This window comes from Eurypyga helias, unplaced genomic scaffold, assembly GCF_000690775.1.
Source record: "Eurypyga helias isolate BGI_N326 unplaced genomic scaffold, ASM69077v1 scaffold18572, whole genome shotgun sequence".
In the NCBI taxonomy this organism is placed as follows: Eukaryota; Metazoa; Chordata; class Aves; order Eurypygiformes; family Eurypygidae; genus Eurypyga; species Eurypyga helias.
This window is the reverse complement of record NW_010235499.1, coordinates 1-11634: the sequence shown is the minus strand read 5'-3', so window position 1 is coordinate 11634 and position 11634 is coordinate 1. Positions and strand designations below refer to the sequence as shown.

Here is an 11634-nt window from a genome sequence, read left to right as displayed (position 1 = left end):
AGACTCATCCTTAACGTTGACGAGGGCACCACAAACCTTCACTCTGACAGGTGGAAGATTTCAAGTAGAACACAAAGACTTTAAAGTGGCAGAGTGGGAGGAAAGATACCTTGCCTTTCCACTCCTCCAGATCTCACCGAGCGTCTCTGCTCTTCCCACTGCCATGTCTGGAGAAGCCAACTTGCCCTTCCGTTCTTCACCCTAAGGACGTCAGCGCTGATCCCATGGAAACCGCTCTGCTGAAGCCGTGCTGCCTCCACCTGTCTCGCTCAGTTCTTAAGTGCAACGGGTCACCACACGTGCCATCAGCCAATTCAGGTTACAAACGCCATCCATGGACCCGGAAGGGCAGTCAGGGGACCCCAGGGTACTGCTTTCCGCAGAGCTACGGCACGACACAACCCCTCCGCGTACGGCCACAGGAGCACACGCAAAGCCCCCCCGCAGACCAGCGCCTGCAAAGCCACACGACAAAGTGCATTAGCTCAACGCAATCCAAGAAGACACGCAAAAGGAAGATCATCTTTTCCGCTGGACGCGCTACAAAAGCACATCACGTGCCCTCCCTGTTTTCTTTATGAAGTTGGAGTGAAATATCAAAGGATAATTCGAAACACATCTGGATATGCTTGAGGTAGGAGAGCAAATGGCAGTATCTCCAACAGGCCAGGGACACCCACCCTTTATGCACTCTCTGTTCTTTCTTACCTCCCCCCACGTTTGACAGCTCCTGGAGTGGGTCCAGCATCACTGCATCAGTGGTACTGCCAGGACCATTCCACATGCTGAGCAGTTTCTGAAGGAAAAAGCATTTCCTGACATCTGTTCCGAATTCGCCGCTCTCCTCCCCCAGTGCGTGTCACCCTGCGCTCCTCGCCAGCTCCCCTCCGTCACCACCTGTCCCCGGCTGACCAGGGCTCACCAGGAAGAGCCGAGGATAACTCACGACCCTTTCTTTCATGTCTCCAAGTTTTTCCTCCTAGAACCACAGAGATGAGCACTGGCGGAATTAAAAGGACCTTTGCCAGACTGAACCCAGGACCAGGCTCATTAATCCTTCCTCACTCCCTTTTAGGATGGAGCTGTTGCAATGCTAACGACTCCAAGGCTGAATTTTGCCTGCTGCACCTCGATGAAGTTAGCAGGGCAGGGAATGATTTCCACAATTATTTGATTCCCAGCAGTTTTCCCTCATGCCCTGCCTCACCTTGCGCTAGCTGTACAGCTGCACAATCCTTTGAAAAAACCTTCTGCCTCAAAACCAAACAGCAGTAAGACTAAGAGACACAATGAGGGTTTTTTACCAACTGATCTGCCAACAATTTTGCATATACAAAAAGGAACCAAAACTCATCAGATCTTGACACTTCCCCCTGTGTTTCAGCATTTTAAATCAGCTGGGTATCTGGGTGCAGTCCCCGAGGTTTTGGTTTTGGCAGGGCAGGACATGACAGACACTACCGCGTATGCCAAGCATGTAGTAGATTTTATTAAGCATAACTTTGGTTCTAAGTATTCCGCCCTCATTCTTGTAATACCTTTCGTTAAAAACAATTATACAAGAGCAAATACAAAAAATATTAAATTATGAAAAAAATCCATTAAGGCTCCCTTTTTATATTTATATGTATTTATATATGTACACACAAACAAGTGCAGGTATGAACAGAAAGTTAAAGCCACAAAAATCCTAAAAAATTTACTACTATACTATCAAAAGCCAGAGTTTTAAAAAAGTACAAAGTGGTAAGTGAGCCATTTTCACATCACTGAAGTATTTGCCGGATTGCTTCAAAGCCCACACAGCTAAAGGGCAGACCAGGAATTCCTTACGCCCACTGGCAAGCAGTTTCTTACCTGAGTAGCCGCACAGGACATTTGTGGCATGACTAGCTGACCACCCATCTCAGGGCTGCCCATTCTAGCCCAATCCTGGCTTTAAAGACAAGTCTTTGCCTGTCAAATCGACACGAAGGCGGCTGGGATTCCTAGACTAAAGGGCCGGCAGGATTCAAAGATGTTCTAACACACACGCTGATGTTCTGTTCACACAGAGAATTAATCCCAAGTGAAAACAAAAACCTGCTTCACGCTGTATGTACAAGGGAGTTTTCTGGCCTCCTGTGTTTCAGGAAGAGAAACTACCCTGAATCACAAGCTAGCATGGAGAGAAAGCAGGATGCCTTCAGCCTTGAGGGGCCCAATCCAACGCTCACGGACGCCAAAGAGAGCGTGGTAGGATGGCCACGTTCACCAAGGGGAAATGGCAGAGAAGAAGGGATCTGCTCAAGCCAGAGGAGGGTTTCCTCACTAATTTCTACACATTTCCATACTGAGCAGGAGGTTAATTGTGGAGCTGCAACCCAGAAGCATGAAGTTTGGTAGCCTGGGAGCGGCTAAGGTAAAACATGAGCGTGGCGTGGAAGGCTGGTACATAGTGCTGTCTCAACACCATGGAACAGACTCAATCACTGCAAGTGTTCGAATAATGTGCTGTCACAGAGGAAGATCCTCGCCTTCCAGAAGAGGGGAAGGAGAGAGGGAAGAACCTGCAGCACTCAGCGTGTTCCCTTGCTGAGAAAATACGTGGAAGTGTCTTACGTTTGGCCTTTTGTCTTTCATACATCCATAATCCGAACAGCCTAGTAGGCCACCTTCACATCTGATCTCCCAGACGTGAGTCACACCGCAAGTCTGAATCGATGGCAATACACTTACCACAATTCCGTTTACTCTCGATCAGATTGCGTCCTCATAACAAGTGCCTGGATCTTGACAAACCGCAGCCCGTATCTAGGAAACGTTTCTAACCGTGAGCATTCTGTTCCCAAGTGCTACGCTGAAATTGTACTTAAAATGTCCAATGCTTACAGGAAAGGCAAAAGGAACTAAAAAAAACAAACCAACAAACCCTCCCCCCCCCACCTTTACAATACAAACACACCACTGCCGATATTAATAAAAAGTGTTCTGAGACAGTTAGGTCCAATGTCATTACAAAGTAGAAATTATATTGTTGAGCATCCTAAGGCAAAGATTAGGATTAGATCCCCAGACGATACGGATGAACACAGCTTCAGTGAGAGCCAGGACTGTGCCGACCAAGGAAGCTGAGGCCTTCTCCCCAGCTTCTGAAGATAAGACCTCTACACCCTTTCATACCAGGTAAGAATACAATTCTATAATCCTACACAAGTAATCTGCTCCCTCCTCTTCATCCCAGGCTTTCCTGGATAACTAGTAGTCATAAGCATGAAGGATCAGATTCTGCGTCACAGGGCCAACTTGTGGAAAGGCAGAAGGTGACAGAATTGGACCTTAAGACACAGTGGTAACACACTTCTCTCTTCAGGCTAAAGGAAAGATGGGATAAAATGAATTTCATTTTATGCCTCACTTTAGGGAAAAAACATTCCATTTCAGTAGATTCCAGTTTGGTCTGGCTTAAACACTGCCCCATTGCAAGAACTGCAACAAGTTCCCGCAAGCAAGGAGCAGGAACTGATGGCATATCAGACCGCTGTTTCAGTTCCAGCAAATGAGTTTAAACACTACCACGTAATGTGTTAACACTGTACTGGCATCAGCATGTCCTTGGAGGAGAAAGGCCACAACAGCAAAGTAAGTAGGATTTCAAAACACAAGAAGTAGAAGACAGGTCATTCTGCACTGAGAGATAACAGAGGTAAATTCACAGGTAGCACTGCACAGGCCTGTGCACAACGGTGTAAGTTTAGAGACAGAGATAAATCAGCGTCTGGATTCTCCCTGGTGAGAGGATCATTGGATTTCTGCTCTTCCCATAGCCTGGGTTCTACACGCCTAACAGGGAGAACTGGGCTGTGCAGCTGCTTAGCTGTTCACTGCTGGTGAAATTTAAGCATTCTTGGTTTGCCCACACCTACCTATCCTAGTGGGGACGGGCAGCAGTGATCAACATACCTCCTATCATCCCAGATCAGATAAAAATTCCAACTCAGCACAAATTACTGTGGGATATACACAGGCTGTAGGTCTGGACGGAGGAAATTTACCTGCGCAGCAAAGCTTCGTAAGAAATCACAGGAGGATTTTTGTTCTGTTTTAAAGCAAAATATAATCTGTGTATCTCCACTAAACTAGGATCACAAGAGAGAAAGCAGTGCAACACTGAAGGAGTTTCTCTAGCATCCCTGGTTAAAATCTCGTCAGACTGGTCCACGACACTGAACTGACGGACACTCCTTCGCCATTGACCTCAGGACTGCATTTGGCAAGTCAACCTGTTTACGGTACTGTCTTTTTAATCCACACGTCCCAGGAATTAAAAATCTCATCTTCAGTAAGTGTCAGACGTATGCTGTTATTTTCACTCTTGTGGGGCAAATCTGAGACAGCTTGCAAAAGCCTCTCTGCAGGAAAGCTGGAAGTCTTAGCAGGCGCTGGCTCTAGGAGTCTGGTGCTTCTGTTGCTTCCTGGACCGTCCTCCTCAAGTTGCCCTTGACTTTGACGAATTCAGGTGCATTTTCCTGCTCTTCCTGGATCTTCTGTTGCTCCAGTTCCATCTTAATAGGAAATCACATGTGAAAAAAGTATACAAAACAGATAATTGAAATACAGGACAGAAAACAAAAGGTTTCAATAACTGGCCATGCAAAACTCTTCAAACTGCTCGCTTCCTTTCTCTCATGGAAAAGATAAGGTTGACTTTCTTTGGGAGTATCAGTTCTCAATAAATCGTTTCAAATCCTGGGCTCTAGCTTGTTCCAGACATCCACCTTTGCCAGACAGACAAGAACTCTGAAAGCCCAGTAGGAGAAAGATGAAGCGTTTCTGAAGTTGTTCTTGGACATCTCCATTAAACAACTAACTATAATTCCCCTCTCTGGCTTTGACAACAGGACAAATGTGCCTTGTGGGAGAACACATGCAAGCAGCTACTACTGAGCACACTTACTTATTTCTGAGTGTCTGGGTATAGATTTTTGTATCTAACGAGCCTCTTCTGGTATATCTGTTTTGCTATCACAGAAAGCAATTTAAAAAAAAATCCTCCTTGGCCTTTAGTTGTTCATTTTTGAGAGCTCATTCACTGATATTTTTAGCCCAGTTGGAGCTCCTGCCCATGCAGACATTCGAAATCACCATGTGAGGTCAGACGCTCTGCTCTGTGGGGCAGGGCTATACAGTGCCCATACAGAACACTGCTTACACACTGCACAAATTATGTGTGAAGGCAGATGAGTTGGCAGAAAGGAAGAAACAACCCTTTAGAAAACTAACAAAAGCTCCTGAGCTTCTTTTTTTTAACAGACCAAAGTCTCCCTGATTAATGGGGACCATGTACAGTTCACCTAAAAAATCTCTCCTGTGTCTGGTTCGCTGGCAAGGGACATGCCTTGTTACAGCAAACCACAACAACGTTCCTCCATGAGTCCTGTGGTCAATTAGTGCCAGTCCTACAATGCTTACAAAAGCACAACGTCGTTTGCAATGGGCAGGTTTTTCCTCTTCTAACAGAATTTTCTATTCTACATATGTCCTCGGATGGCTCAGTTTCAAATCAAACCTTCCCACAAGGGGAACCATGTGAAGCTGGGGCCTGAGAGCAAAAAGGAAAAGTGACAGAATGATGCCCTTAAAAATACAATAGCTTTTCCCCTCCAAAAATATTTCTAAGCCTAAAACTGTAAAAAAAGTACCTAAAACTAAATAATGATTGGATTACACCCCATGTTCAATAGAATAATTATTTGGCTTAATTGATTTCCATCAAGAAAAACAGGAGACACTGTTTTAAAGCATTCATTCATTTAAAAATGCAATGCTTGATGCACAGGGACTTCTCTGATGAGGTGTTTCACTGTAGAGGTATCTCCTCACAGGCACACAAAGTGCCTCAAGAGGCACGGAGACATTCGTCTGGCCCCGTGCCCAGCAGTAAGCTTCACCACAATCAACCCAACTCCACAGCATCTCCATACTCAGGGCTTGAGGATCTTTTCCTTCATTTGAAAACATCAATGTGACCTGCGTTTTAAAGCTACAATACACCTTTTTAAAGTCATCTAGCTTCTTTGGTAAGGCAGACACCCCCTACAGCACCTATACAGTAAGTGACAACAAACAGGTAATTGTAGAGTGTGATTTGACTCACCCTAAAAAACGGTACCTGCATCTGGTCAATCTGGCCAAAAATTGGCTGCTGCTTCTCCCCTGTCTACAACGGGAACCTCAGGCGAGTAGCTCAGACCGAGAGGTGTAAAGGTAGTGTTATTCCCCATCTCACCTGCTCCAGTTTCTGCTGCCGTTTCAGTAGCTCTATTTCCAAGTCTGATTTCTTCTTTTGTGCCTCCTCTTCTTTTTGTTGTTTAATAACTTGATCTCGTTTCCTTTTCTCCATCACCTTCTGTAGCTCCGGTTTGTTCTGAGGTGCAAGACCCCTTCAGATTACGTGGGAGTGGTGGGGCAGGGAGAAACGAGGGAAGAAAGGTCAGTTTTAATTAGCAGAAATTCACACTGAATTGTAGGCAGGTTTTCTAAAGTCAAGTAATTGCTTATTTAGTTACACTGGAATATAAATAATTAATTAGAAGGAAAAAAACATGCAGATATTTGCCTGGTTTCTAACCAAAACTGTAAACTAGAACTTAACACTGAAAATTACAAAGAGGCTAAGACAAAAAATATAAAATAAAAAAAGTTGCAGTCACCTTGGAGACCAGACAAAGGCTGGAAGCTTCTCCCTCTGACAAGACTTTAGGTACTACATCAACTGCATGCTTCAAGTCTGGTCAGCACAAATTGCTCTCCAAGACAACTACTCTAAAATGAGAAAGTGTACCCTATGGGGAGATGCGTGACTGGATTTACACAGGCACACACACAGATACACCCTCATTCCGACTTATTTTTGCGTTGTCAGCTATTTCTTTTATTTCTGTTATGCTGTGATGTTTTCCAAATTTCTAACGCTGAGATTCAAAGCTCTCCCCGTTATTCAGACATGTCGCTGAGGAGCGGGGAAATCTGAAATTTGCTGCTCTTACTGTCGTTTTCCCTGTGAAGATCATTATGTGAAAACATCCAGCATTCGTTTTAACATCAACCATTTTTGATTTCAACATTAAGAAATCCAATAATTTGAATAAGCTTTCAGAATGCCTATTTTTACCCTTCCCTACTTACTACATATCTCTGGTTGCTAATTCTTCCATAATATGTGTATCTGACAGCACGTCCAATAACACATTAAAATGCTATTTTACAGTGACATCTATGAACGACTCCATATATTATGCAACACACTGTCCCTGTACATACCCTGACAGCAAAATCAAATATTTAGCAACACCAAATGCTGTTCCCTATTTCTTATAATACATCTTATGGCCTGAACGCAACAGAAGCTACAAGAGTGTGTTAATATTTAATGTTTCGTGCTATTTTAATTGCGTTTTAACACATAAAACTTGAGTCAGGCAGAGAAAAGCTGGAGTGATTTTTTATTACTACTACTACTGCTGGGTGAGTGAGAGCTGAATCAATGGAAATGTCTAGGTTGGCAATTAGCAATCAAGACAGCCACGAACCACAGGCAAGCTGCTAAGTAACATTACTCGTTCCTGCTTTTAACTAAGGTTGCCTCTTAACAAAGCAGAGGCACAAAGTGATTTGGATGTGCTCTACCTATAATAAAGGGGACCCACAGACCACACAAGTAAATACAACCTCTCAGTCTAATCAAGTGGGGTTGGAAGTCAGATTGTAGCAGAACAACTGTAACGTCAACCCTATTTTATTCTCCTGTGTAAGAAGGAAAAGCAACAGATGGCTACTGGATTAACTGAGAGTCTTGTATCACCTCCTGGTGATTGTTCTGGTTAAATAAAAATTCCTAAGGCTTTGATACAGAGAAAGCAAAGTGTACTGTAACACAAGTTATTGCTGACAGGGTTAAAACCCCTGGAAGGGTCAGGACCAACACTCTGCAGACCTGAGGCTGAGTCCTAGTAAGTAAAAATAGTTTAAGAAAGTGACCGCAGCCGTGTGGCACCACCACCTGAATCTTTGTTTGCCCAAAACACTTACCATTCCTGCACGTAGACAACTACATCAGTTCAAGACCCAACAGGCACTGCTCACAGCAGGCGTGGAGAATGATGGGACCAGCACTGACTTAAATAGAATCATAGAATGGTTTGGGTTGGAAGGGACCTTAAAGACCATCTAGTTCCAACCCCCATGCCATGGGCAGGGACACCTTCCACTAGACCAGGTTGCTCAGAGCCTCATCCATCCTGTCCTTGAAGACATCCAGGGATGAGGCTTTGAAATAACCCTCTAAGATCCAGAAATGGCTGTTTGGAGGTGACCAGTCAAAAACTGAAGCTTCTGGTATCTAGGCCGAGTCTTCACAAGAAAAAGAGGTGCATGTTAAGCAGACTTCTACGAGCATGCTGAAGTTCCTCTGTACATACGGCAATTTGCAGGAACAACGCAGAACACAAGCCGAATATCTACATTACTGAAAAGCCTCATATCAGAGGCAGCACAGTAGCACAAAGCACTGAAGACTAACCCTCTTTAAAAAAAAAAAATACCAGTTCTTCTGCTGATGAAAACCCTTGAAGTAATTCATTTCTGCACCAATAAATAAGAATCTAAAATTAACAGCTGCAGCTAATCAAAATCACAATAAGAGAAGAGTGGGTATTGAGGGCTGCACAGCTCCTCTGTGTAATAGGATATTCTCCTAGAAGAAAAGAACTCCATATTATTTATGAAAGCATAAAGCACTTTTAAAGTTAAAAGAAAAGAAATAGCTTTAATTTACTGCAGCCTCCACATCCTTTAGAATTAAGATCGTAAGTCGGGAACTTCAACTACCTTTCTTCCAACGCCTATAAACTTCTTGGACTAGGAACTCACTTTGATGTTTAATCCCATTAATGAAAAATAGGACAAACACCTATTTAGGCCAGTTTCTTCCAATTCAATTGGCATTCTGTAAAACTATTCTACTTCTGCAGCACTAAAGAAATCCTGTGGTGTGCATGTGGTTCATTTAGAATTAAGTATCTATGCTTAGCATTTGTGAGGATTTTGCTATTACACAGAGAAAAGACTCCTCCTCCCCTCAAAATACCATCCCATCAGAGGGAAAATAAAGAGGAACTTTCATAATGTGACTTTTCCTGCCAAACAGACAAATCCAGTCGTGCTGGAGTAGCCAAAGCAATAACTTTCTCCTCTCCTTTAGATCAAGGTCCTGGGGCTCAAAAAGCTGGCTGCCACCAGCAGCGTTATTCTCAAAAGCACGCTGAAATACTGTTCTTCCACTTCTGTTTTGTGGATCTCCCGCCTTTGGGAAGTTCATTTTGGGTGGCTTCAACACACCAAATCACTAATTTTTATCATGGTTAGTTTGTTTAAATGGAGACGCCTCAACAGGCTTGCTGGCTTTTCTTTCACCGTGTGGTCTGGTGGCTATTTTCTTAATATGTTTTCTAAATAAATTCTCTGTTGCTGAAGAGATTTAATAACAAAGCTTCAGCTATCTCTGAGCCAAGCGCCTGCGTCTCTGAAGTTGATGGAATCAAGCTGCAGTTATTTACATTTTTAAAAGCAAGATATAGAGCAACAGCTGTGCATCCCATCCCAGAAGGAAGGAAGCAGCATTTGCATAACATACAAAGAAACACTTGTGCAGCAGCAGAGCAGGCACCAAACGATCAGACTGCATTGCAGGAATAAAGTAAGATAAAGTAAGAAAAGAACAGTTTCATGTGAAATAAAAGGTATGACTGCGTTGATTTAGAAGGGGTCCCATAAACTCAGTGCGCTGGGAATGGTGAAAATCCACAGATTTTATCATCCTGTTGGTACTAGCAAAGTTGTGTCAAATACTTGCTAAAGTTAAGAGCTCGAGACAGATTACAGTGCCCAGGTAACCAACATGAAATGTGATGGGGAGAACTGAACCACTTCCTCTGGAAACCAACCCTTGGTGACTATTCACAAAAACAAAATGAAAAGTCTTTTACAGCAAGCTTTTGCCGAGCAACTGCAATTCAAACAGAAATAAACACCACCATTAAGAATCAGAGTCTTTTCTGATTCTCTGAAAATATCTGAAACAACAAAAAGTGTCTGCTGGGTTTCGGGTAAAATGTCATTTTGATGGAAGTAAAACTCGAGCTGTGCTCTCCCAAATCAATGGGTGGGTGGCACAGATGATTTTTAGACTCTTACCTTTTCTGATTCATAAGCAGCTCTCTATGGAGATCTTGATGATTCCGGGATGACTTCACAGGATTAATTAATTTCTGAGGTCTAATTAATTCAGGATTGTCATCATCTATGTAGTCTGGTTCAGCCATAATCTTCCTTGGAATGGGATATGGATCTTTGGGTTCAGTGTCCTTATCCACAGTATCTGTAGAACAGGAGAAAAACTGCAGTTAATCTACATTGAAAGGCTTTTTATTAAAACATAAAGACAGCATGTTAAACTGGTAACAGCTACGCTTTTCCTAGATTATATTTGTCTGTAGCAAGCATCTTTTAACAGCTACGCTTTTCCTAGATTATTTTTGTCTGTAGTAAGCAAAGGCTCTCAGAGCAAACATCAGTAGCATCTTTTCAAATAGCCAGCAATTTCACATCATCTCCAACAGCCTTCATCCATTGACTTGGAAACACAGATTCCCTCCGTTTTAAGAAGAAAGAGACATAATTTAGGTTAAGTGCATGAAGAGCCCTACTGATTTTTCATAAGCCCACTCAGCTGAAGCATTTTTAGATCAGCAATACCGAGACACCAAAGACATCTTAAATACCGACCATATTAAATACTACAAATGTGTAGCAACACCAAACAGTTTCACTTTCTGCCATCACTATCATGCTACGGGGAAAACACTTTTTTGGATAAGCCCTGAACTGTACTGTACCACTGCAGCAACAGCTTCCATGTGGAAATGGCCAGATCTGCAATTGTTAGGATGGGGGACAGATTTCTGAGTGGAAAGGTAGATGAGAAAAAGTTGGGTGAGGTTGTTTCTTAGAGGCCATATTTCGCTCAGTGAAAATCCACAGAAATCCACTGATCTGAAGGCACTGAAGTCTTGATGGTTTCTACCATCTGGAAATGTGGCATTTTCCTATCCTGGTATAGAAAATGTATCTATACACCAATTAACAACACTTCCAATCAACAGCTGACAAGTAAACTCTAGTTTTCAAATAATTCATATGAGGTGCTGTCCTTCATAGAATCATAGAATCACTAGGTTGGAAAAGACCTTAGAGATCATCCAGTCCAACCGTATCTGTCCACCACTAACCCATATCTCTCAGCACCTCATTCACACCCCCTTCCATTAAAAGGCTCAGTCACACCAAGTCCAGCACCCAAAACAAAAACCATTCGGAGCGATTCTGCCTCGGTTCGCTGTCGTGGAGCCCCGCACGCCGAACCTGGCACACTGCAATCGTCAGCTTGACGCCACGTTGGCCCCGCAAACAGACCCAAAAATAACCTCACAGCAGATGCAGGGAAGCCACTCTGGATTTGGATGCGTCCAACGGATCCAGCACGGCCCTCTCGGCTTCTTCGTTTGAATCATAGATTTATCATAGAATCACTGGGTT

General features: G+C 43.3%; 1 protein-coding gene across 1 annotated transcript; it reads right to left on the bottom strand.

Moving 5' to 3' along the window:
* Nucleotides 1-3848: 3848 nt before the first annotated feature.
* FAM107B (family with sequence similarity 107, member B) lies at nt 3849-10418 on the bottom strand. The gene is made up of 3 exons (XM_010146785.1): nt 10234-10418; nt 6269-6422; nt 3849-4544 (listed from the first exon to the last, which is right to left on the bottom strand). The coding sequence occupies exons 1-3, from the start codon at nt 10359-10361 to the stop codon at nt 4428-4430; spliced, it is 399 nt and encodes a 132-aa protein (XP_010145087.1). The 5' UTR covers nt 10362-10418; the 3' UTR covers nt 3849-4427.
* Between the last annotated feature and the right edge of the window lie 1216 nt (nt 10419-11634).